The 27,559-nt window shown below is 39.1% G+C and overlaps 1 protein-coding gene across 1 annotated transcript in view; it reads right to left on the reverse strand.

Annotated features, from left to right (window-relative positions):
• The window catches only part of GOLPH3 (golgi phosphoprotein 3), a 34,177-nt gene continuing 10,410 nt past the window's right edge, over positions 3,793 to 27,559 (reverse strand). The window contains exons 2-4 of the mRNA XM_021380542.1: positions 16,298 to 16,429; positions 10,789 to 10,903; positions 3,793 to 7,701 (exon numbers count right to left, since the gene is read on the reverse strand). Coding sequence (XP_021236217.1) covers positions 7,277 to 7,701; positions 10,789 to 10,903; positions 16,298 to 16,429 — 672 coding nt within the window. The 3' untranslated portion in view covers positions 3,793 to 7,276. The remainder of the gene's footprint in view (positions 7,702 to 10,788; positions 10,904 to 16,297; positions 16,430 to 27,559) is intronic.

Consider the following 27,559-nt stretch of genomic DNA (forward strand, 5'->3'; position numbering starts at 1 on the left):
TAGACAAGTCTGTCCGTGCTATGCTCCCTGCCCCACAGACAGGCATAACATTTGTGTTTTCTCTGACCCAAGGGATTCCCTGAGCTTCCGTGATTTCTCCTGGCTGGAGCTCACCATCCCTCTCAGCCCTCTGGAGTAAAATCCATAGGTAGATCCTCAAGGATCTCCACACATCCAAATTGTCTCTTCCTCTAGCTGCTCTCTCCATCTCAAGCTGTCAGGGCTCTAAATTAGGGTTTTCTGTCAATTCACATCAGCATTTTCCATGTTTGATGTTTATTGTCTCCCTCATTTGCTGATGGACCCACAGCATTCACCCAGGCAACCTGCATCCAGACCTGCAGGTTGGGGTTGCCAGCGCTGGGAGAGGAGACGAGCCTGGAGGAGAGCAGCCTGAGGGGCAGCCTGGGCAATTGGCTGCTCCTCTGAGACCCACCAGTGGGAAATCTGCAAGCCCGGGGGCCCAGAGACTGGTGGAAGAGCTGGGATTCTCTGACTGTACAGCCGAGGGGCTGAGGGCTGAGCAGTCTCGAATCCCACCATTACCATAACCCCTCAGGGTGAACGCTTGGATTTCTGAACTCTTTTCTATGCAGCTGATGAAAATTGCCTGCAAGACATGCTAAGAGCAGGATAGTCACCAGCCTGCTCATACCTTTAGTTATCTTCTAAGCGATTGCCTTCTGAAGATACACCTCAATTAAAGATGGAGCAATGGGTGCTTCTTTCCATTGTTGTGAAGGGTGAACCAAAATGCACCAGATATTTCTGCAGCTTGCAGCTTAACCCTTGTGCTGATCATCAGCCATACATGAACCTGGAAGCATATTCTCTACAAAAGAAGGGGGAAAAAAGAGGTTACTTTAGCAAAATCAAAAGAAAACTGCATTCTCTCACAAACAAATGTAAGAAGTTAGCTTAAATGCCTGCCTGTAAACACTGTGTACAAATTCTCCTGCACATCAGCTCATGAGAAGGGGATCTGCAGTCTCTGGCAGTGTGTGTCAGAGCTGGGTATACTAAAATACATCTTCAGCTGGTCTGCTCTCAGTGCTGGTGCCTAACATCAGGCAACATATTTGCAGCAAGCAATTTATTAGCACAGCAATTTTAGTTCCATTTCCTGTTTGCAACACATCCAACAGTCAGCCCTCAGTTGTTATTCCCAATGTGTTTATAATTCCATTTTATTCCAGCCTGTTTTATTTGTGTGTATTCCAGCTCATGGAAGGTCACACGCACTCCCCCATGTCAAGCATGACCGCTCACTCCCCAGACGCGGTGCTTTCCTGGATGACTGGAACTCCTGTGAACAGCCGCTGTTCCTCTCCGCCCCAGACATCTGCAGTGTGTTGACCGGCGGAGCTTCAGCCAGACCCCTTTATACACGGCCCTCCACCTTCCTCCACTGCGCTCAGAGAAACGCTTCGGCCCTGAACATCTCCCTCGTGCACAGGGGACAGGACCCCGGCAAGAGTCAGCTCCAATGGAAGATGCCCGGCTCCATCGCAGGGCTGGCACGGCTCACACTCTGCCTGGACCGGCAGCAGCACTGCACCAACAGAGGCAGCAAGACCATGGCCCGTGGCCAACTCCACTTTCACACGGGTGTGGGCAAAGAGCAATAACGCATGCAGCCATACAAGATCTTTCTGAAACGCCACTGGGAACATTGCATAAACTGCCTCGGGAACCTCGGGCCTTTGCAGGACAGGAAACCCTCTTTGTCCCATTTTTGTTCAGGCACCAATGTGACTTCTCCATCGAGTCGACTTCTCCATGGTTGAGGTGGGTTACTGTGAATTGCTGCCTGGAGAAATGACCTGGGTTTGCTAAATTTCTTCTTCAAGTCCTCTCAACATAGGATCTGAGATTTTTAATGGTGTGTAGGCGTTGTTCTGCTTAGCATTGCAAAACGTATGCACGGCTTAGGTAAATCGTTCAGAAGTGACTGAGGTCCTCAGGAAATTAAGGAGTCGGAACAAAATTTTAAAAGCTGGCTGTAACATGATTCCACTTGAAAATGCAGAAAACAAAGAAGGACCCATACAGACACTCTGATGGTGGCAAAGCAAGGTTACAAACACTCTGCCATTTGACTTTACAATAAGCCACAGAAGTCTTCTCCTAACATCTATCAAGGGAAAAACGAAAAAGGAGAAATGTACAAAAGGAAGGAGTAGATTATGTTCTAAATCCTGCCAGACCAGTGCTTTAGGCAATGGCAAATCCCTTCTGAGCACACAAATGCACCAGAAGGGAAGGAACTGAGTGATATACTGGGAGTCAAGAGAGCAAAAACAGGAGCGTAAAATATTCTGACCTGTTTTACCATGAAAATAGGACTTACATGATCACAGTGCAAGGATTTCTCTGCCTTTTTCTTATTTGTCCTCCTATAAAAGTGAAGCAACCTTTGAAATAATTTGCCTACATCTTCCATAAAAGAAATGATCAACCAGAGAAGACATTTTTTGGAGCTGCAACACACAAACTCACTTAAAAAAAAAAGCAAATACCTTCTTACCTTTTTTTTTTTTTTTTTTTTAACAAGTAGATAGCCTCAGAGGGAAAATTAATCTTGTACACATCCTCACTACAAGAGAAGTTTAATAAGGAGACAGCATGCCCTTAGAACACTGACTCAGAAGCAAGAACTACTTACATTACAGAAGTGGCAGAAGTCACGTTAATCAGCTGCAAGTCCTCCCTCTGCTGCATGGACCATAGCTTGCTGTTGAAGCAAGCAATGAGCAGTTTCAGTGGAAATTAGTACCATTTTTTTGTTCATCTTATGAAATCGTATCTTATAAGCTATACCAGAAAGCCAGCTGCTTCAGTTCAGCCACAGAGGCAGCTAGCACAGCCAAAGGTATTGGTTGGAGGGGAGGTAGCTCAAACCATCAACCAGAAAAGAGGTGAAAGCAGCTCTGAGGACAAGGCGATGGAAAGCTGGGCTCAAGGTGGCTCTAAATCTGAAAGCAATAATAAAAGGTTAAAATGAAAAAGCAAGATGGGCAGCATCTGAGGGTGGAAGTCAGTACAGATTGCTAGTGAGCACAAAAGAGGAAGTCACCAAGATACACTGAGAAGAAACAGAAGACCAGGTGCCAAAGTCAAGAGAGAAAAAAACTAGGAACAGTGAACTGTTTGAAAGTCCAGATGGGCTGTGGGGGAGAAAGAAGAAGAAAAAAAAGCTACGTCTCATCAGTGTTTCTTTCCCTACTTTTTCTACTACTGTATAAGCCAGCTTATAACTGTCTGTGCACGGGTGTCTCCTACTTCTGAGTCCAAAGGCATTTCGTATCTTCAGCTCTTCACAGGGCTCATGTTGCTGCTCTCTTGAAAACAGAAAACAAGAACTGATGGGAGGAAACTCCAGATGTCATTCAGAGATGAGCACAGGCAGTGGTTCTGTCCTTGCTTCTTTCCCATCCAAAGAGCCTCCCTTCCTACACAAGGCCCCCCGAAATCTCACTTTTACGTTTAACACTTACAAAGCCCTTGGCTGCAACTCTTTTCCTGAGTAATTACATCATTGTATCCATCAAGCATTGCTACAGAATAAAGAAATGTGTACTTCTCTGTAAAGACAGACAAAGCAGGCTCCAAGGATCCCAAGCGCTCAAAGCCCAGTTTATGCAGAATTGATGCTTTAATGGAAATCTGAAAAGTTCTATTTCCAAACCAGTGAAGACGAAAACCTTAACGCTTGCAAACTACCGAACAAATGAATAAAAAAATCCTCTGGGTATGGTGTGCACGTGATACACATTAACCATTTGCAGTTGATAGCTTGAAAGGGTGCTTTTATTTTGATTTAGTACAGATTCAGTTCACAGAGAACACATTAGTTAATACATATCTTCACTTTGTAGGAGAAATGGGCATGAACACAAGCACTCAGCCACCAGTCTTTTGTAGCCAAATTATGCAACTTGCACCTTGAATGCATCATGCATGAGGGTTTTCACTAAAACCCCATATAGGAGCACTGTAGTCATCTCTAGAAATATAGGAGAGGAGGAGGTGAATCTCAAGGACTGTGAAATTAACCGTATGTATGCACTTGTGAATTTATCCTTCAAAATCCTGGTTTTGACTTTAATGTGGAAACACGTTTTAAGAGGACAAGTCCTGAAAAACATCTTTCCCCTTGAAGCTCAAGTTCAGCTAGCAGCCTTCACTTTAAGCAGCCAGTGAGAGCTGGACTCCAAGCAGCCAAAAATCCCTTAAAACCAAATTTGTGAGCTGCAGTGGCAGCCAAAGGAAGAAGGGTATTGGGATCTCACCAGAACAAAGCAGTCTCCATGTTCAGCCAATTTTATTAGAACCTGAAATAGTAACAAAGGTAAGGCTGTTTGCCAGATCAGTCTCTATTAACCTACCAAACTTACCTTCATTGTTAGCCATAAGGTTTGGTATTACTTGAAGACTCCAAAAGCTCTTCTATTTCCCTCACATACCCAGCTTCATATCAGGCTACTTAGCAGAAGATACTGTTGTTCTTCACAAACCACTCAGTACTGATACCAGAACTACCCAAGGGCTCCCTGATACACCTCATACAAGCTCCCCTACCACACAGGTTCTACCCTAAAGAGAAACCAAGGTACCAAGTGCTGGAGGGAGTTACCATCTGCGTGTGTGTATGGGGAGGGGACACTACCTCTCTCCAGAGGTGGTTAACAAAGAGTGACGTTTTTAGACACGTTGGCTCAAAGGCGGACAAAAGCCCTGAATGTTTGGCAACCGAACGTGAAACCCAGCAGGAACACAAGAAGCAGAGAACGAAGATGAATGGTGAGAGGGCAGAAAGGGAACTATGAGAGACGTTGTCGGTCTGAAACATTTCAAGTCGTTTCACTTTTCAAAGCTGTTTTAAAAGTTCTGTGCACTCAACTCGATTCTGAGCGCTTGACTGTTTTTCTGACCTTTCCAACTAATTTATTCTCTCCTCTCAAAGAGCGCCAAAATATAAGAAAACATCACCAGCGAGACAATGAAAGCAGTGAATTAGCAAATACTATCGAGCACGTAAAGTATTCCGTAAGCTGTCAAACATAAGAGCAACCCAGCAATCTCCATTTTTCCTCCACTTATAACGATCATGGCTTGAAAATGTTTAAAATAATTGTCTAAGCTGCAGGTTCATGCCCAAGCTCCTCAAAGTTTTAAACAGCATCTTACAACTGAGAAAACACTGTTTATCTTTTTATTTGTAAACCAGAGTTTGAAGTACTTTACAATATACTTATAATTTCATCTCCCCCCCCCCCACCCCCAAAGAAACAGCATTTAAGCACTGAAAGGAGTGGTGTTAAATGTTAAGGACCATGTTTTTAAAATCTTTATTAAAAAAAAAGCTATGTAGTAACGATGAATTTAATGTGTGCTTTAAACTAAGCTACATAAGCATCTAAATGATTTAAAATGAAGTGCAAAATTGGAAGTCCAGTCACAGATGAGGCTGTAGAGCTGTGCTCAGGATGGAAGAGGCCTACCATGGCGGGCACAGCCACACACTCACAAGCCGACTCTGCCTGCCTCAGTCATGAGCGCTGCAGCTCCGAGCAACACCGCTGATCAGGTCAGTTTGATCTACGTAATAGAAACTCACCCTTTCTAATAAGAAGGATATTAACTAAAGCTTTCAGTTAAGCAATAAAACCTTTCTAATTAGCAACAAAATAAAAATGACATGCTTGCTCTGTTTCAGGCACTTTCAAGATCATAGTTTATTTACTGTAGGTAAAAAGCTAGTATACAGATTAAGAGATCCCTTAAATTTCAACTCTACAGTTATACACCATCTAGTATTCTTGCTCTGAATATTAACCAATAACGTCTCTAAACACCTGTAAGCCCCACTATAAATCTGCGTTATGAGGAAAAAAATATATAAATCAATGCTTATTTGTTCAATGCATACTATTTACATTGTGAAACCAGTGGGAGATGTAACAAGCAGTGGTAACGAGGCAATAAATTTTAAAAAGCCAAAGTTGGATATATTTGTTGTTGTTGTTTTTTTTTCCCCCACAACAGTGTGCTAATCAGCATAATTGCATACAAAAATGAAAATGAGTGTCCCATTACAGAAATCTTAATCATCTGAACTGCAGTCATTACTTGCTAACCACTTACATGCAACACCTGCTAGGGCTGACTTTGTTTTAAAGTGTAAAACAGATCATGACATTTAGACAAACATTAACTTGCATACAAACAAAATTAAAAACTGCACTCAAGAAGTGTACTGGTCACAAGCCTCTTCCATACAGGAGGGGAAAGAAAAACAAACACTTAGCAATGACAGAAAGTGGTCTCTTTCTGTACACTAATTATCAAAGGCAATGCATAGACAGAATATCTGGATGGCAAACTCTGTAGACACTGGAAACAAAAAGCTTTCACACACATGCTCTTTATAAGAGGCCCTTCTTTCCAACAAATGGCAATGACTGACAGCAAGTAAGGGGCACCAGGCGTACAACTAAATAGGTCTTGCAAAATACTAAGATGGGGTAGTTGTTAATATACAACTTGAACTATATATACAATATAATGGAATGTATTCCATCCCCAAACTGGTTTATGAAACAACTGGACCTTTCTACACTAGCCTTCTGACTCACCTATCATTCTAATGAAAGTATAAGTACACGAGTTACTTACACAAAAAATAAAACTTATGGGGCATCTTCACAGGAACTACTGACGAAGCTGCTTAACGTAACTTCTGCTTTTAAACTAATTTTGTTAGACATAATTGAAAAAAGGTCTGTGTATAAAATGCCCTGACAGACACTTCAACATAGAGCTTTGGTGATTTAAAAAGGCCCTTTTTGATCTGTTATGAATCGTACTGTAGAAGTACTGATGCATGCACGCATCTGTGTCATCTGAGACTAGTGATCCAATTGCATGCACATTTCCTTGAGGTGCTTTCCATGTTAAACCGCTTCAGTAACAATAAAATGAAAAATAGAGTAACTGAAGTACTTCAGATAACTCATATTTAACAGGAAATGGAATGCCAATATGGCAGTAAAACCTTTTTCTGTTGTTGTTTTAAACAGGAAGGTCTCTTGTACCAGCAGAATCCTGTATACAGACGCACAGAGAAGGAAGGAATACACCACTTATAATCCCCATTAAACAAGAGCTGATTCATCATGTGAGAAGGTACAAATTACAGAAAATATGAATAGTCAATAGAAGAGAAACAACTGGTTTACATGAAAGAAAAGAGAACACTTCAGTCTGATTGCAGTTATTTTGTGAAAGCTGCTACAACAGCCCACAGAACCTCATTTGTGTTGGCTTTCATACATTCAACCTCAGGGTCTAAATCCAGAAGCTGTCGCACTCTCTTTGTGGCTAAATCATACTGCTCATCCAAAAGGGGGGCAAAAGCGTTCTCCAGAACATCTGAAGCATGGGCTAAATAAACAAGTGCCAGCAAGCGCTTGTCCATGCGGTGGGGGTCATTCACCCATTTGTCAAGAACTGCCTCTTGAACCTTCTTGATGAGGCGCTGTTTGATGTTGTTGTTGGTGAGAGGATGCGTAGTCATGTCAAAAAGAAGGAAGTTCTGTTTCTCTGTCGTCAGTACACCTTTTTCCACTAGATTTTTAGCTAACCGTTCACGGACATTTCGTAACTGGTAGTGCAACTTTAACGGGTTCCATGTTTCACCTAAAAAGAAAAAAACAGACAAAAGGCTATTCAGGCAAAAGCTAAGCTGAACTACTACAGTGATTTTTTTCCCCCTGTGGTGCAGAATGAGCTGTCAAATTCATATAGCTGACTATTACAGTAAGACAGTGTGCTCATGTCAGCATTTCTCTGCTCTCTGACCTATCATATATGCATAAGGACAGAAACCATGAGAACAAATTCGAAGAGTTTCAGGGTACTTTTGAAGCTGGGATTAAATGCTAGCTAAGTCATGTCTTGATCAAGAATATGACAAATAAGCACTCCTGTACTAAAGAAGAATAGTCTCAAAGAGTTTTAGTAGTAGTAGTAACAAAAACATTTATTGTTTAAAATTTAAAAAGCACTTCCTCCATCATTGTCCATTTAGAACAGAATAGTTGGGTTGGAAGGAACCTTCAAAGTCTATCTAGACCAGCTGCCTGACTTCTTCAGGGCTAACCAAAAGTTAACACACATTTGTCTGCTTCCAGTATTTATCAATTCAGAGACTGGAAGAACTGTCACCGCCATTCTTTCTGCCACAAAGACAAGCTAATTTATAAGTATCCTACATAACTCTGTTTTTATAATTTCCTCAAGTTTATGCTCTTCCCTCCATTTCCGGTCCTCTCAAGGGCACTTCAGAGCACATGTATGCACTTAAGGGAACAAAATTTTTAAAAGCACAAAATACGTCAACAGCTACATATAAAGCTGAAGTTGTTAAGCACTGAGAAAACCATCTTTGTTCAGAAGTTTGCTTCAGCCACAATTTTTAGGTCCAGCTTACCTCAGCATTTCAGCATTAAGATCCCCCTCCTGGTATTAAAGAGCCATTGCACTTTTACAGGTGAGGAAAGAAACAGCATTGAATATTTCTTATGTAGAAATAGTTTTTCCATAAATAATATAACAATTTCCATAGCGATTTGTTTCTATTTTTTGTCAATTTTCAGTAACAAATACAAACACAGAAGAATTTAAGTCTTTCCCACTTGGTGCAAGGTGACAAACTATATGCAAGTAACAGCCAGGTCAAGTAAACAAATGGGGTGACACCAACTGCATAGCAAAAGATAAGTCCTGTAGGTCCCACTGCTCACTGCTGTGGGATTTTCCAGCTTGACAATGAATGAAACTATCATATACTCCCCAAAAAGGCAGCGTCCTTTTAGAGTTTCACAGAGCAAACGTTACTTCTTAGATGCTTATAAATCTGGTAGGTGGATGTCCTGTCATAATAAAAATCAGTACTGTGGTGACACCTTGTGACCAGTCTCCACCACTACAGAGACATTTGTTCAAATGCAGACAGATGTTTGTTTTATCTGCAGGGAGACTTGACTTTTTGATCCAAACTTCTGTATTTCCTATACTTGCTTCTCTTTGAGGTTATCTTATAAGCAACACTGGCCTAGCAAATGTAGCTTCAAACATCCATACAAAGATTTCCATGATGGCCTTGAACTCACATGCACTGGAACAGAAGCAGTATTCTTGCATTTCTAATAGCAATGGCTGGAATAGCTATTTTCCCAGGAATTTATAAAAAACATTCTTAAAGGGGCAGTTCTCAAATATGAGAAAAGCAAAGTACTCTAATGCCAGTGAAGAACTAGTAATTAAATACTCACGTGCAAGTAAAAAGGACTGATCTAAGTCTCAGCCACAGCACTAATGATAATAATTTTCCTAGACCCAAAGCTTATCAGGCTTGTGTCTCAAGGAAAACCTACAATACAGTTCATTCATTAAGTGATCTTTTTTGAATCTGTACTAACTCGATGTTGGTAAGGTGAAATGTCAGTGTTAGGGAAGAGGAGAAGATCTGCTTTTATGAGCTATAGAAGTGAAGGATAGCAGAGCAAGAACAGACCGAACTGCGGGGATGTGCTGCATCCCTGCCCCCTACTGACAACAACTCTGTCATTCTCTCTACCCACTGACTAATGCTCACAGAACTAGAAGGAAGGAATGGAAAGGATAGAGAGCATGAACTGTGTAGGAAAACACAAAAGAGCAAGGAAGGCTTTTTGAGGTAGTACAGGAAGAATATACAAAGAAGCAGAGAACTGGAAAAATTTTGCTGAGTTTTGAAACTCATCTGTTTTCACAAGCAACGAGCAGGTTCAGATGAACAACCTCAAGCCTCATAAGCCCCTTCTACCCAAAGCCATGCTCTTGACAAAACAGGTTTTATCCTTCCCCCCACTGTTCACACAATTGAAGTACAGCTCTGATCTTCTGCAGAGAAGCTGCATTTTGTGCGTTTTGTAAAAACAGATGAGTCTTAGAAAAGAATTCTGGCTACAGAAAAAAAACAAGAAAATCAATACATGCTATAAAAGATGGCTGTTGATCACTTCAATTTAATTTATACAGCCCAAGACTATAACCTTTGGAGAGGTATATGAAGAGTTTCAACTGCAATTGTGAAGATGAAATCAAACTGATGTTTATTTCCTCTTTTTTTTTTATTTTGCAAAAAGTTGTTAGCTTTGTAGGAAGATATGTGCACAAAGCCTTCATTTTCATCAACTGGAAGTGGTATGTAGTATTTGAAAATATTTGCCACATTTCTCCAGATAATAATAATTAAAAAAAGAACTCATCTTTATTGTTTCTTCACAACCGATCACTGAATTTTCACCCCCAATTTTTACATCTGTACATGAAGCTTCTTAACTTCTTATCAAAAGTTCAGAGCGTTGAATCCATATGGCTATACTCCAGACTTCCTCTAGCTCTCATTTCCAGTTATGAATAAAGACAGTAAAGACAGTTATAGCTCCAGGGCATGGTCCTTCCTCACTTCAGATTACCAGAAGATAGATTCTGCCACAGAGCTGAGATGTTCTCTGACACTTCCATCTAGATCCTTTCTGTACCAACTTAAGTTAAAAGCAACAGCTACTTACATTTGATTAAAGGCTACAATCAACAAGAGACTACTCTAGAAGGCAGACTAATTAAATTTTTGCATAATTTCTTCTCCAAAATCTCACAGTATAATCTCCAGTGATTCCAAGTAACCAGCTTTATTGAGGGGAGAAAAAAAGCAAATACTTTATGTCCAAGGCTTACCACTAAGCAGTTCAATCCAATTTTGTACTGTTTCAGGAGGCTGGGTCTCTTTTATGTGTTTCAGAGCTTCATCAAGCAGAACATCTCCTGTAGGAGCATCTGACTTGCAAATCACCTAGAAAAGAATAAAACACAGAATTTTCACTTAATTCATACACCACAAACATCCAACAACAACAACAACAAAAAACTAGGAAAATCTACTTGTAGTGAGAAAAAGGGGAAATAAAGTGAAGAATCTTTTTTTGTAATATGCAAGTTTTAAAAAATCTTGTTATTAAAAAACTGTTCAATATTTTAATTACAAAAAAATCTGTGTTAAGTCAGTTGTCTATTAAAAGTTAATTAACTAAAACTATAGCTATTAAGCATGTATTAACACTAATTTTTATTTAAGGAAGATAATCCACTAAGGTGATCCTTCCCTTCCTCCTTGAAGGAATGTATACAACAGATTTAAACTGCTGTCTGATGGCAGTCTACCTTACTGTTTCAAACCAATTTATTCAAAGTATTGCAGTTAAACAATTGGGCAATATGAAACTGAGAAATCAATTAGAAAATAAAAAGTAGGTTTTCTTCTCCCAAAGATCAACGGATAACAGTGAGCTCAAGACAACATCTGTAATTTTTATATCTCTGCAGAACGCACTGATGAGAAACCTTACTTTCCATTCACTAACAGTTAAGCAAAATATATGCATACAGAAAGTGATATTGCAGATTACAGGAATTAATGCCTGTCACTTAATTCTGTAATGATTTAATTGAACTCCTTCCCCTAGAGAGCACTGGGGAAAAAATCATTCACAGTAACATACTAGACCATAAGAATTTGAGTAACTGATAATTTAAAAGTACAAGCAGTTATATCAACCACATGCAAATATCAGCTTTTCTGGTTAAAAAGACAACAGCATGAAACTAAAAAGATACAGATTTAAGTAGCCCAAGTCAATGTATTTAACAGAAAAAGACATTCCTCTTTCCCACAATACTATTTCTTTAGGAAAAGATGAACTGCCAGTTACAAAGCTGCTTATGAAAATGACTAAATCTGGCAACTGTTTTACAGGTTGGCACTTTATAAGCAGGTAAAGAAATAACAGGAAACAAAGAAAAACTCAACCACATCAAAACAATTCCACATCCAAAGGAGAAGCAGCAGGGAAGAGATCTGACTTGCAGCAAAGCTTCCCAACAGTCAGAAGGTGCCTACTGTCAGACAGTAAAACCTTAAAGTATTCCTCTGAAATACAGCCCAAGATTAGCTCTGCCACTCAGATAATCCACATTATAAACAACAGAAGAGTTAGAATGTATTTTCATAGGGTCTACAGACGAACAGAACAGAAATGAGTTGCAACAGTGAGACAGCTTTGTAATGGCAAGATTATCCTTAACCAGAGATGAGTCCAAAGACGACAACATGAAATTAGAAAGAAACGCGAAGTATTTTAGTCAGGATGAGAAACAGATAGCACATATAAAAGATTCAATGCCTTACTACATAATTCAGAATGGCAAAAAAAAAAAAAAAACCAAAAAACCTCCAACAGCAGACTGCAAATCAAATGAATCAACAAAAGCAAAGACTTTTAGCAAAGTGAAAACTTCATTCTAAGCTGTGTTAACAGGAAAACTGTAGGAGTGATCTCTAAATAACTAGCAGGTCATTGCTGGAATATTATTTCCATTTTAGACAGCGTACATAAAGCACTCAATTTAAAATTTGAATAAAATCAGCAAGAATGAAACAGTCAACAATGACAGGCTAAAAAGAATTAGATCTGCTTAGATATAAAAATAAAGCATGCAAAACATTCTTGCGAAGCGGGTATCAGTCAGGAGTTCAGAGTTTAATTTTAGTCCAGACAGCCCCTACTTGAAACAAAACACAACACATTTATCTTTCTGATTTACAAGCTTGTAGTGCAGCTTAACTCAAAAACCTCAATAACCACATACCAAGATATTACATATCTTCCGGTTTTATACCATGTTTTTCTGAACTTTTGGAAGTTTCTATTCCTTAAATACACCAGAGCAAGTTTCAAGTGTTTTTAGTTGCTAGACTGCGTTCAATTAATAGCGACCTTTCACGCCTTTCTTTAAAGATCAGCAAAAAAACCCACAACATATTTATCTTCTTTAAAAGTTTTGGCAGAAGTTAGTTTCTTTGAAGTCTCCCATGCGATTAATTTCACAGCAACTTTAGTTACAGCAGGTAGCTCCCACCTCCTGCATCTAGTAACCTACTACTACTAACCACGTCACTTCAACAGATAAGATGTGAAGTTATTGACCTGCTTTATAGAAAACAAATCCCAAACACAACATCCTCACCACCACCCCCACAAACACACACACACACACTCACTGAAGAAGATCTCTTAAGAAGTTTAGAAAACAGCTTCCCTGGATTATATGCAGTTAAGATACTTTTTATTACCACTGCAAGGAAGTTTAAGAAGGTAGTCGGCATATAACCCACGATGACAGTATGAGCCTAAACATAAAGGCACTTAGAGAAAAGCTATGAGGAGCATAGAGTCTTCCATCCAACTCAATCAGGTCCCTCTGAGCTCTTGTGAAGCCACAAAACATGGTGATTTTGTCTCCAAGTTTACCTCTCTGCAGCTAGGCACTCAGATTAGGAGCACTGTTTCTTCTCAATTCTTGCTAAACTGATTAATCACTCAACAGATTCTTTCAATTATCCTTCTCCTCAAAAAAAGTATTTCACTTTACAATTCCACAGTATTTTTTCTTCCTCTCTCTCTCCCAGCACATGGAGACATGCAATAAGGCTCAGACATCTTTCTCCTCTGTTCACAGATCTGCTTTCTTGGACAAGGATTTATTGACTAATATCTCTTGGTTAATTCTTTCCAGAGTCACTGAAGCACAAGAAGAGGGGAAATTGAGTGAGTTGGGCATGTTGTGAACTGAACCATCACAGAAGGCAAAGTACCCACATGGAGAAGTATTTTTTCCTCTTTTTAATAGATGAACTAGGGTGAAGAAGCTACAAACATGATTCTTCAGAGATTATGATCTTTAGCCCTACTGCAGAAATCTTTATTTACCCCAGTTCATCAGGAATTTATCATGTACTAGATTTGCCTCATATCCAGTTACTAAGACTATATCAATTGAGCAGAGTACTTAATTTGCATTTTCCACAACGCTGCTCTGTAATTAAGCAGCGCTGAAGATTAAGCACCTCATGCGCTGATTTTTTTGAGTGAACTCTTCATTATTAAGTTTTAATAATAATAAAAGAAATCATTCATGCATGAATTGCTCAGAATTGCCAGTTATAAAATACTGAGGTTAATCCAAGGATTTGCTGAGATTTCTTTTATTTCAGAAAAAACTGTAATTATTGGTTTTGCTTTCTGAGACAGTAAAAGGCAGCACAGAATTCCATTTTCCATCTTTAATAACCACTAGTCTTAGAAATTACTTTATTTACAAACAAACCTCAACTTTCATTTGCATGTTTCCAGCAGTGGTAACAGTAAATAGAACTCTGAAACAATGCAGTGATTATATACTCTCTAGCCGAATTTGCAAGGATGTATCAACACAAAGACCAGTCATACTGGCTATGGTAAGTTTCTCTGAAGCTCATCACCTGTTTGCCAGTTTCTTGGTTTCCTCAGTATCTGGCATTCAAGCACAGTTAAGCGTCTGCACTACCGCCCCAAAACCTAGTTCTATCCTTCCTCTTCTTCTCAACTTATTGCTTGTGCCCCACCTCTGATGACAAGATCAAGAAATGATTCAAGTAAAAATTTAACTGAGCAGAGAAGTGAATGAGTTTTCAGCCAGAGTGATTACCTGACAAAGCTGCACAAACACTATTAACAACCAAAGGGAAACTCCAAAAAAAAAAAAAAAAAGCCTCCTGGCAAAGACAGGACTGCCCTTCTTAGCTGCAGCACCAACTTAAGTAACTGAAAGTTAAACTCTTCCCTTCAGAACATGGCTGGAAAGATATATGGGTTCGAGTCACAAATCAGAGCTTTGAGTTTTCAAGACAGCAATACAGTATTAAACACTGCAAGACTTGAAATAAGATAGGAAACAATACAAGAATAAATTCTATACTGAGAGGTGAAGTAGGAGAGAAGAAACACCAGGCTATGTATCAGTAGTTAGTAATTTTAGTTGCATGAAGTTCCTTAGGCAGAAATCAACTGCATTTGAATTTCATATTAAATCTTTTTCAAAGAACTCTCCTGCCTGCAAAACAATCTCTAGATTTTATTTCATCAACAAGAACAAAGCACTAAAACACTAAGTAGCTTTCAGCTCTCCTTAAGAAAAATACAAAAATCGAAATCAAAAAACAGACAGACCAACCCTTAAAATCACATGCTTAAAAAAAGGAGGAAGACACAAATTTGGTCTGTCTACTGTAGTAAAGGTATGGCACAGGTTATTTTTCAATTTTCCTAAAAAGCACAGTTAAAAATTCAGTTAAACAGACCTGACAAGGTTTGCACGGAAAGAAAATAACTGCTAAAGAACATTCCTGAATGCCTAAGGAGCCAAAAGCTTTGTGGGGGAAAAAAAGATTGTGCAAACTAATCACTGCTGAATATGCTTACATAAAGCTAAAAGAAGTAGGAGCTGTTTGCCTCAACAGAGGTTCAATTCTTCAGAAGAGAAGGAAGCTGCGAGATGTTTGGGGAATTTGGAAGCTCTCCTTTAAAAAAAATCAGCAAAGCATAATATTGATAGGGAAATAGCCCACTAAAGAGAATTTACTTGTGGTGAATAGAAATATTTGACCATGCATTCAAAAAGTTATTTTATAAACATCCACTAAAGCTGATGAAGTAAAAATTCTTCAAAGAGCATGGCTTTACACATTTTGTAAAGGAAAAATCCAGCAGCAAAAGCAATAAATTAAAGCTTCTAATCTTCAGCTTAATGCAGTGAGTAAAAACTTGCCCATCTTCAACATCAGTGACTACAAACATTTTTGCTAGACAGATTTATGTGTTCTCAGGGGCCCAAAGCACAGGGATGTCTCCTTGCATTGCAATGCAGGGACAGCAGCACTGTGCACACCTGAGTGAAACTTGAGGCTTGCAGGATGCATCCAGCACACTGTCCTTATCAGCCTCAGCCCACATCTCACCCATGCTGCAAGAGCCAGTTTCATCAGCAGATTACAGCTGGTGCTTGCTGGCTTCTACTAGCAACTGCTGCCACGGCACCCTGGCCACCACCACTGCCAACTGGTTGTGAAAGGTTCCCAAGCGCAGCAGGAAGACATCAACAAGAACAAACAGGAGCTGCAAACAAGTACAGGAGATTTTCCAAGGCACTTCAGCTCACTGTTTAAACTCCGTGCATGCAGGTTAAGTCACCACTCAATTTCTAACCCCATATTAAAAAAAAATGTGTTTTGTTACAACTGATTGTAATTTATAGCTACTGCATTGTCTGAAACACAACACAAAAGCAAGAGTGACCACTTAACTCCACTTACTTTTCTTGTCAAGAGACTTTTGCGCCTCATTCCACAAGCCTCCAGCTGAAGACGCCCACGCAATGCCAGTTCAATTAACATGCAGCCACGCAATCCTGATGAGATGCAATCATTCCAGAACGATGTGTAACCCTGTGAAGAATGAAAGATAGTCAGATACTTCCACCTGCTCCTGAAAACAAATAGAACGAGACGAGCTGCGTTCTCTAAGCAGTTATCTTGCCTTCGTACACTTTTAAAAGTAGCACTGATAGAAAACCGTCACTTCTATACTGTAAATGTGAAAGAGAAACAGATGAATCTTGTTACTTTTGAGGCTTTGTCCATTCTTTGAAGAACAAGGAAACTTCAGGAAAGGGAAAGAAAACAAAACAGCAAGATAGGCCACAGAGCTTACATATAGCCAAAATAAACTTGATACATTTTTAAGACATCAAGCACTTGGCATTACTAGTATCTCACAAGCTTATCTAAGTTTCATGATGAACATGCCATAAACAATAAGGCACTGAAATAATGCTAATCTGAAAAAAAAATTAAGCAAGATAGAGAACATCTTGTAAATAAAAGAACAAATACTGCAATCAGCACCAACTAAAGACCACACTTCCCAGGCTGAACACAGTACAGCAACACTAGGCAACACCACAGGCTTGGGGCAGAGTGGCTGAAAGACTGCGCAGAGGGAAAGGACCTGTGGGTGTTGGTCAATGCTCACTTGAACATGAGCCAGCAGTGTGCCCAGGTGGCCAAGAAGGCCAATGGCATCCTGGCTTGCATTAGAAATTGCACAGCCAGCAGAAGCAGGAGGTGACCATCCCTCCGTACTCAGCTCTGGTTAGGCTGCACCTCGAGTACTCTGTTCAGTTTTGGGCCCCTCACTACAAGACATCAAGGACCTGGAGCGTGTCCAGAGAAGGGCAACAAAGATGTGAGGGGTCTGGAGCACAAATCTTACAAGGAGTAGCTGAGGGAACCAGGACTGTTCAGTCTGGATTAGAGTTGGTTCCAGGGAGACTTTATTGCTCCCTGAAAAGAGCTTGTGGAGAGATGGGCGTCAGCCTCTTCTCCCACACTACTAGCAGTAGGACTAGAGGGAGTGGCCTCCAGTTGCACCAGGGGAGATTCAGGTTGCATGTTAGGAAGAACTTCTCCAAAAGAATGGTCAGACACTAGAACAGGCTGCCCAGGGAGATAGCGGAGTCACCATCCCTGGAGGTGTTCAAGAAAAGAGTATACATTGTACTGAGGGAACACGGTTCACTGGAAAATAAGAAATATTGGTGACTGCTGGACAGCTGGACTGGAGGGTCTTTTCTGACCTTGGTGATTCTACAACAATAAACCAAAAGACAACAAAAAGTTTTCAAACAAATATTTGGAACAGTTACTATTTTGTCATCTAAGCCCCCCGAAAACATTAATATTTCTGAAACATGAGGCACATTTTTCTAAAATGGACTGCAAACCACATTTATTTTATGAACCACATCACACCTTTCATGCATCGTTTACATTTCTGCATTGATAGCTGTCTGCAAAATAGAATATTTGAGCCAGTAAATTTACTTAATAGTTAGAAACACCATTTATTGATTTTTGTACTCCACTGCTTGAAAATTGTGACAAAGATTTATGAAAAGTATTGTATTTTATTTACAAAATACCCAACACTGTCCTTTTAAGTTTTGTAATGTTAAGACATAACAAAATCATTTCGAGAAATGATTTGTCTTTTGATACACAATGGCAGGAACATTGGTATGATCCAGAAAGACCAAAAATCCTGTAGCTATGCATCCTGTCCATGAAAACAGTCACTTTGGAATACAGGAAATAACAGAAAAAAGGAGAGCACTCTTGTAAAATTTACCCTAACCAGTAATGAAGACTAGCTCAAACCATGAGCAACATTTTACCCTATTTGCAAATGAAAGCTGTCAGAGTACAGAGACACCAGACAGACCTACCAGAACTCCACTACAGCACACACAAACTAGCCCCCAACTAACGCATGCCATTAAATACAGATTTCTAGGAACATAATGCTTGTTTCCATTTAGCATTATATGTTTTCAAGAGCTGTATTATATAAATGAACAACACTTGCAAAAATTCAACAGAAACTCTGAATTTCTAGTAAGTTGTTAATGAAATATCAGATGTTTATTTAAAAGGTCATAAGCATAAGGTTGCAAAGGCATTTTGGAAGTTATCTAGCCAGTCTTTTTACTCAAAACTGATCTTAGTGAGTATCAGCTATTACCAAAAGTCAGCCATTCCATAAATTTTTTGTTTGGCATCAGACCATTTCTGTCCCAGAAGAAAAACAAACATGTAAAATAAGCTGCAGTACTTGCTTTATGAAATAAAATGATGGCTCCTACATCCTATTTCATATCAATTGCACCCTTTAAGTAAAAAATAATTTCTGAAATCAGACAAGATATATACAAACTAAAAATCTACTGGACAAACAGCTGGGGCTTGATAAATGAATTTCTTTTTACTCTCAAAATGTTATACTATTATGAGAACAGTTTAAATTCTAGAAATAATTCCCATGTTTAGTAAGAAAAGACAAATTTATTTTTAAAGTATTTGTCACGGAGGTGACAGCAATTACTCAGTATTAAATCCTTTGTTCCAACAATTATTCAACTTGTGTGACCACAGGCTGTGGGTTGTAGATAAATGAACAATCCTAGGATAATTCAGGTTGGAAGGGACCTCAGGAAATCTCTGTTCCAACTCTCAGCTCAAAGCAGGTTCAGCTATGAAGTCAGTCCAAATTATGCAGGGCTTTATCCAAGCAGACCTTGAAAACTTGTGAGGATGGAGACTGCTCAACCATCTGATGATTTAACGAAGCGATCCTGAAAGGCAGCTCAAAGGGACTATGAACTTCAGAAAAGGAACTGCTTGGTTTAGTGAGTGCAATGACATTAAAGTCATGAGAAGGTACACCACCTCAACTTCTTTTTCAGGTTTTTGTGGGGAGTTTGCAGGGGATCCACAGGACAAGGAACATCTCATTAGACAGAGATTATATTAGCACAGTAAAGAACGAGGTATTTTATAACAGCCAGTGACATCCTAAACATTTTACAGTCCATTAAACTGGTCTTTCTAGATAGTTCAAGCAGATGGATTGACTGACCGTGTTCAGTACTTACTGCAAAGATGTCAGTCAATTGAAGGAACCTTCAGAGAAGGTAAGGTTAGCACACAACAGCCTAACTAAATCATCCCTTAAATTAACTCAAGCCTTCTGGTGTAGCTGAAACAAAATAGAAGCAGACGTTTATCTTCCACTCTGCAAGAGATCCTTGACACCTACCTCAAATGACATATGAAGACAAAGAAACAGAAAAGACAAACAATAATGCTCAGCATTACAGTAGTACCCATTAAAGAGGTCATAGGTGAAGAGTAAAGAAAAGAGCAATGAAAAGGGTGGAGAGAACATACAGAGAGGTAGAACAGCTTTGTAGAATAGCATACTATTTGCACAGGAAGCAATTATTCCTTCTTTTTCCAGACAAGAACTAGAGGGTGGCAACTGAAACTGACTTTTTTTTAAAACCTGTCAAAGGCCAATTCCTTTTCTACATAAGAATTTGATTGTTTTTACAAATAGATGAAAGTTTTTACAAGAAAACTTCTATACTGACTCTGTAAGCAGTACACAATCTGGGAAATCACCTCAGAAGTACAGAGTATGTACTGGAAGAGGAGTCTTTCTATGTATATCAGTCCCCGAACATTGCCTGGCCACTGCTGGTTAAAGAGTACTGAAGACAGGAAGAATTTTTTGTTTGACATTTTAACACTGCTTTTATGTTATGTTCCAAATACCTAGCAGTCTCAAAATACTTACACTAAAGAACAAAGATCACTATTGACAGGCACAAGTCATTTCACTGTTTAACGCTCTTAAGCAGCACCAATATTCCCAGCAATACAACAGCAAATACTTTTATCTCTCTTCCTACAAGCCTTCACTAATTTTATAAACATCCTAACCAAGTGAAATACTTATTTCATTAAAGTTGGTAAGCGGTGGTGGGGGAAGACTTAGAAGGTAGTGAATTGTTTTTACCTGACAGCAATTACAACAGAATACCACAAAGCTATGAATAGCTCACAAGACAGTTTTAAATCTACATTGATTCAACAATCCTAAGAATGTTTACAACTGTCATGTTTGTTTACAGAAACACAGCAGAAAAGTGGTTTTCTTTTAGCTGACCTAGAAATTCCAATATAAAAAATAGTTTTGCTAGACAAGCATAAAGAGAAATCAAGTTTATAATGGAAACTTGCTGCTGTCTTAACTTCGAAAGCTCAAACTTTCCACTGAAGCATGGCAAAGCACAGAGCTAAGACGAACTCCTCTTTCTATTTAAAAAATAGGCTATCCAAAATCCACGTTCATTAAACCATTTCTCTCCCATCACCTGTTGAAGTACCCGTTTGCTTTGTTCTCTTACCCATTTCCCAGCTCTCAGAGGTCTTCTGTTCAGTAAGCCATTAATCACTACAGCTTCTACTTACTGAACATCATCCATATCCTGACCACGGCTCTAAGACCAGGGTGTTACGCACCCTACCGCCTTATCTTCCACACCCTGACTTTACTTTGCCTCTTCAGCTGCCAGTCTCCACCATTCACCCATGACACCCTTTCTCCTAAAGCAGCTTATTTCCCCACTGCATGCTCCTGTGGCATTAAGATACTAAATTCTCACATCTGCATTTATCAGAGACTGAGTTTCTATGATCCTCATGGATTTCACTATATACCTGTACAGGCATACAGGGCAGACAAGATAGCAGACAATATATTTAAACCATTTATGGTGAGCAGCCATCTTATTCTTGTCTCCACTCTAAGAGGGGGAAAAAGCCACATGATTGTAAAGGCTCCCATTCAAGCAAGCCTTACCAATACACTGGGCTGAGTAATGCTGAACTAAGCACAAGCTCCTGCAGCTTCCTCCTTCTTGCAGCAGGAATTCAAAACCTGGGGTCTGTATACAAAAAAGCGTAAACATATGCCAAGAAGCCACGTCCTACAAATGCTGGTATGCAGAGTGTTACAGGAGTCAGTGTTGATGCACATACCCCACAGAGAAGGAAGTGACCCTGACTGGAAAGATCCTACCAGTGTCCCCTGACACCTTGTTTCCTAACGTCTTTACCCAGCTTTCCTCCAAGACCTTTGACTCTCAAATTTCACAAATCTGACTTATATTTGAAGTTTTTATATATATATAAATATATATATAACCCAGTTTATAATATATATATATAAACTTCATATAATACTTCATATACTATATATAAAGTTATTATTTGACTATACTTAAAATAGGGCCATAGGACTTGTGAAGAAAGATCTGAAGATTGCTAGAAATCATGAGAAATCCTGCACAAACAAAATACAAATGTCTTTCAGCAGCTCCAACATCACTCTGGTTATGAAAAGCCTTGTGGCATCTGTTTATGCTGTAAAAAAAGCCACAGCAGGAAAAGCAAACTGTAGAGAGAATACACACATTGCACTGACAACACCATAGGAGTCTATGTATGGAATCTATTTAAATATTTTGTTGAATCACTCAGAACAATTACAGAAAGAGAGCTATTGCGTAAGTATTAGAATACACTGTTATGGAAAACACTGATTTCCAATTTTCAAAGACATTCAATATAGATTTCTGCATGTTTTAAATCAATAAGTTACTCAAATTCCATAATTTGAATTTATTAAAAAAAACTTCAATCAACTGATAACACTTTCTCCATCTCAGATCCCCAAAGCTGTTGCAATAATTTCCATTATAATTGAGTAAGTACATAAACAATCAGAATGTGGAGACTAACATGACCAGAACAACTGATGGTATATGGCAACAATTAATGTCAGATGCTCTAGTGACTTATACATGATTGATGTTACTTTAAAAATCTGAACAAAAATTCAAAACTATTTCACTTTAGTATTAAAACAGTCAATGTTCATGGAGCGGTATTCATCCACTCATATCATTGCTCTATTCAGCTTCCAGGAAATTGTGAAGCTTGTTCTGTTAAAAAAGAAGGTCAGTATTTTCTCTGTCTCAAGGACAATTAAAGCCAGCTAGTAGAATGCAAAGAAATAGAACAGTGTCAACAGTTTACAGGCCAGTTCAGCCCGGTGACTAATGGGGCGGAATGTGGGTCCCACAGACCCACACCCCAGGAAAAGGGAAAGGGAAAAAAGGGGAAAGGATAGGGAGATGGGCCTAAAACAGCAGCAACAGTCTGAGAAGGAAAGTCAATTCACTAAATATAGATATTGGAATGCAAGGTAACACTTGTTACATTAACTCTCTAACTCCCAGTGCACTACACGATGTCATGATGTGGAATACCGATAACCAAAAGTCATAAAACCATGACAAACAGAATTGCATATGTTGTTTTACATTTACAGGCATTATCTCAAAATATTGACTGAGAAAGTTTATAACGTTACAGAGTGAAAGTTTAAAAATACTTCCTTTTAAAAACGAGGACAAAAGACTCGTGTGGGACCATGTAACATTCTACTTCAGAACACTCCGCATTACCCATCACAGCAACTAAAAACCTTTTCCCATTACAGAACAAGACATTCTTTTTTGAATTCTTCAATTATCCCATAATAGGAAACCAGCAGTTCTGCTATACTCTGCTGTATGGGAACTGCTGAGTCATGGCCTGAACCACTGATTGAGCACCTGGAGGAAAGACCCAGTCAGCCCTGGGAGCACAGGTGAAGGCAATTCACCTGTGCAACCAGAAGGGGTGGAGCCTGGCTCCACCCCTCTTAGGCCTCATTTAAGGGCTGACTGCCCCTGAGGAAGGATCTCTGCCTGGAGATCCCTCCTTGGTGGGAGTCTTTTCCTGCGAGCCCCAAATCTTCCAATCCGGGTGAGCGCTGTATTTTCCTTCCACCTTTTGTAACGCTGTTTCCATTGCGTTAGTCCTGCTTATCGCTACATCTGCATAGATCAGAAAATGGTGGAGAACTTTGAAAAACATCTCAGATTCATAAGAAAAGAGAAGTGGTTGCAGAGCTCCAACCCTGAGACTTCAAGATACATACCTGGTAACACAAACCATGCTTAACCTAGTTGGTTAAGGCCATCCGTTTATAGAACCTTCCTCAACACATGGTAAACTGCAGCTTTCAATGTATTTCCTGATCTAATGCAGCAAGTCTCAAGCTATTACAGATTACTTTACAAACCACAGAGCCATAGCAAATGAATGTGAGCTTTACGATGTTTTTTTTAATTAAAAGACTTATAAAGCTATGCAGTAGTCCATGAAGGTTACTGAGGGTTACAATGACCCGCTTGCCAAAAAAATAAAATTCATTTATTCAGAGAACAGGCCGTTCAGGCTCATCTTCAACTCTGCAGACTCAATAATATTCAGTATTAGAGGTCAGTGCTAGGCTGAAGACTCAGCTCTGACTCAGACTCAGTTTACATTTATGAAGAATCACAACAGCAGAGCTTCTCCAGGATAACACATGTAGTAACACTGCCCAGTCTAAATGTCTATCCTTAAAAGTTTTTTCATATTATATTCAAACTGCAGAATATTCAAACTTCGAACTTCACCCCTTAAACCCTCACCTAACACCCTCTGCTTAAAACAGGAACAAAAGACTGAAATGAAACAATTTAAGGGGAGCATTCTAAACAAGAAACATCAGTGGAGCTACCTAAAATCCTATATTCCTGTACTCAGGAAATTCCAAATTCTTCTTTTACAAAACACACAAACAAGACTTCAAAAATTTAGTAAGGAATGCAATTTCTGAAACTTCATGTAGAGACACCTGAAATACGACGCTGTAACCCTTTTCATCCATAACAGTCCCACCAAAAGAGGAGCTGGCCAAGCTGGTAAGTAACAGAAAGTCAAGATATCTTACAGTTGCAGCTCCCAAGGGGCTTCCAAGTCCTAGTTACAAGACAATAAACTGGATTATCTACCATGACGATATGAAACCCAAAAAATCAGGGTTTCTCAAATAGAAGGCACAACCAAAGTTTTCATTAGTGCACAGTATATTCTCAATTTACATGTAGTCTTTTTTTCATTAAAAGAGGATTTCAGAGGAATATTTTCAACCAACTCTGCTTGGCTGTTTAAAGATAGCTACTAGTCTTGAACTCTTCTGGAGTTTGCCCTTACTTTTATTACTTCTGCATGGCTGGCATTCAAATATTGTATGGTATGGCATTCAAATACAGTAGTAGCCATATAAAGCCTCTCAAACATAAAACTATTGTTATGTTTTATATATGAACAGGTATCTAGTTTTCCCAAGCAGTAGTTTCTTCATTGCCTTATATTCTTCCCGATATGTGGCAGACTATTTTTATGGCATGTTCTCAGAAATCATAGATGACAAACATATCGGAAAACATTCCGAGCCTGATGGCATTGTGGGGCATTACTGAGATCAATTATACCAGGTCTCATTAATCAATTTCACCAAATTTACATGCCAGCATAATAAAGGTACAATGCTGGTGAACCACAGTTCTGGAAGCACAAGAAATACAAGGTGGCTCATTTCTCCTTCAAAGATAAGGAGAAGGAAAAATAGTGGGCAGATGTATAATCTGAGATAGACCAGATAAATCAAATGTAGGACTTGGAAGAACTCGGTAAGTTTGAGTAATTTGTAGGCTTAGGCGAAGCAACGTAACATAAATTACACATTGCACTGCACAATTATGAGAGTCTACTGCTGGCATTTACACAGCATGATGCACAATGAAGCAAGAATACTCAAATGATCACTTGAGTAGCCATCCCAGTAATGAGAGAAAGACTCACATTTTTTACGTACTTAGAAGTACTTAACATGGCAGCAAGAAACACCAGGGAGAAAAGAAAAAGGCAGGAAAAGAAACAGAGGACAAAATGATACCCCAGTGCATAACTACTTTGCCAGCATAAGAATCTCTTTCAAACCACTACTTTCCATACATCATTTCAATTACTCTTCCTTCAGGATTCTCATTTCAGTTATAGTGACTTTTAAATTAAAGCACAGCATTTCAACTCAATCTTACACAAAATTCCTTGAACTTGAGAAGGTAAGTCCTGCCCTATGTCTTGATTCTTGGTCATTGGAGGGCCACACCAAAAAAGGCAGTCCAGCAGAGCCTGAACTGCTGCTGAGAAACAGTATCTGCTTTTGCACTTCATGACAACTCACCGTCATTCCCCCTCTTGAGTCCACACTAGTATTTGCATAGGGAGCTATATGAGAAAGCAGTCCCTCTGAAAGCCAGTGGTAGTTCTTTTATCTGATTCACTGAGCAGGTGAATGAATTTCAGTGGCAGCAAAGGGCAAGAGCATCCCCTTCAGTGACAACCCCATACTTTAGTTGACAAACTGACTTCAAAATTGCAGCCTAAATAGTAAGGTTATAACTACAGTTAGTCTTTTGGATTAAGAGCTCAATCAAAAAAATTAAAAATACACCTATATATACATTAATGAGCACAGTCAGCTCAGAAGGCATAAAAGACAATGCTTAAGGAATCACACACTACATTCAGCACTTAACATGAGCTCCCTGCTTTAGATTACCCTGATCATCATAAATTTGAAGTTACACTATTTAAATCTGACAGGACAGCAATCCTTTTATGATCCTCTGAAGCAATATCAAGTTCTTTCAGAGGTGTCTGCTATCCTATTATTAGCTAACACAAAGCACAGACAAAACAAAATAATCCAAAATCATTACCCATCACCCATTTGAAACCTACTGCAAAAGACAGGCAGAGATGATTTCTCTTGCAATGCAGGCTAGTGCGAGATGTATTTCATAATGGAGCCGACTGCAATCGTGACAGAACTCTCACTTTTTCAGTCCAGGTGTTCCTGATTGAAGCAACATCTTATTTTTGGATCTACAGAAAGAGAGCTGGGGAGGACAGAGGGTGAGGGGTAACTGCATACACTGTCCAGGCATGCTGCAATGGGTTAAAACCATTTTTTCTGCCACTGTTTCCATGTCAAGGATGGCTGCTGCTTTTCCCTTGCACCCTCTGCAAACATAAATTCTAAAGTTGCTACAACAGATTTTATTTTCTGTTTTACAACTATGATGTTTAACAGAGAATACTTTTTTTTTTTTTAATATTTTGATTTTAATGCAGAGTACTAGCAGATTGAGGAGCACGGGGCTATCATAACTCTCACAAAGAGGAGAACCACCTTAACATACTGTCTTTTTTCTATAGTCTCTCTGCAATTATTACTAATAGTTTGAATTTTCAAAAGCAGCTAGAATCACCTCAAAAACCGCAACGTTTCCTTAAAACTGTTCTCATATTCTAATAGCTGAAATACAAACTACAAGCAGTATGGAAGCAAAAAAGATAATGCAAGCATCTGGTTTATTATAAATTGTGTTTAACATAAAATTTCACTCCTTTATGTTGACCTAAAACATTCGTTTTATGTATTCCTAATGCATCTATCATCAGTATTCTTCTACAGACACAATGCATCTCCTCGGGTACTCCCATCATGTCTTGCAACTAAATGGAGATCCCAGCAGAGAAGGGCAGAAGAGGACAAACAGAATAAGAACCTCAAATTCAGAACCTTTACATAATGCTGCTGAAAGTAAAATTGCTGCTTAAGGAATATTGCCTGGTATTATTGCTGGTAAGTAAACCTATTCTCTGTGACAGCGCAACTTCAAAAAATCTCATGCAGATCAAAGCCGATAACAGAGCTGCTGTAATACAGAGCCCTTAGATAAGAAAACCCCTTGGAAGCCAGTGATTCATTTAGGAATACTATCATTCTACAAAGGAGAACAAATACAGTTTCTGAAGTTTCTTTGGCTGCAAGTCAGGAAGATTGATGCAATGTAAGCTTAATTCAACACTGAGCATACTCATAAAAGTATTTGTCCAACAAAACAGGTACCTGACTTTTCCAGTCAATCCTAAAAACTTCAACCACATTTTTTTCAGAGCAGGAAATGCTTATACTAGAATAAAAACTCTTTAAAAAAAATTACCTAAGTTTATTCTTATTTATACACAAAGTACAAAAAGCTCAAAATTTTGTAAGTTCTCAATGGCCCAAATAGGAAAAGTTGGTCACAACTTCAAGAAATATCTGCATATTCATTCCGTCAATTTGAATCCCTCAGATCAACATTTCCAAAACCGTGGCCT

The sequence above is a fragment of the Numida meleagris genome, chromosome Z (assembly GCF_002078875.1).
Source record: "Numida meleagris isolate 19003 breed g44 Domestic line chromosome Z, NumMel1.0, whole genome shotgun sequence".
NCBI lineage: Eukaryota > Metazoa > Chordata > Aves > Galliformes > Numididae > Numida > Numida meleagris.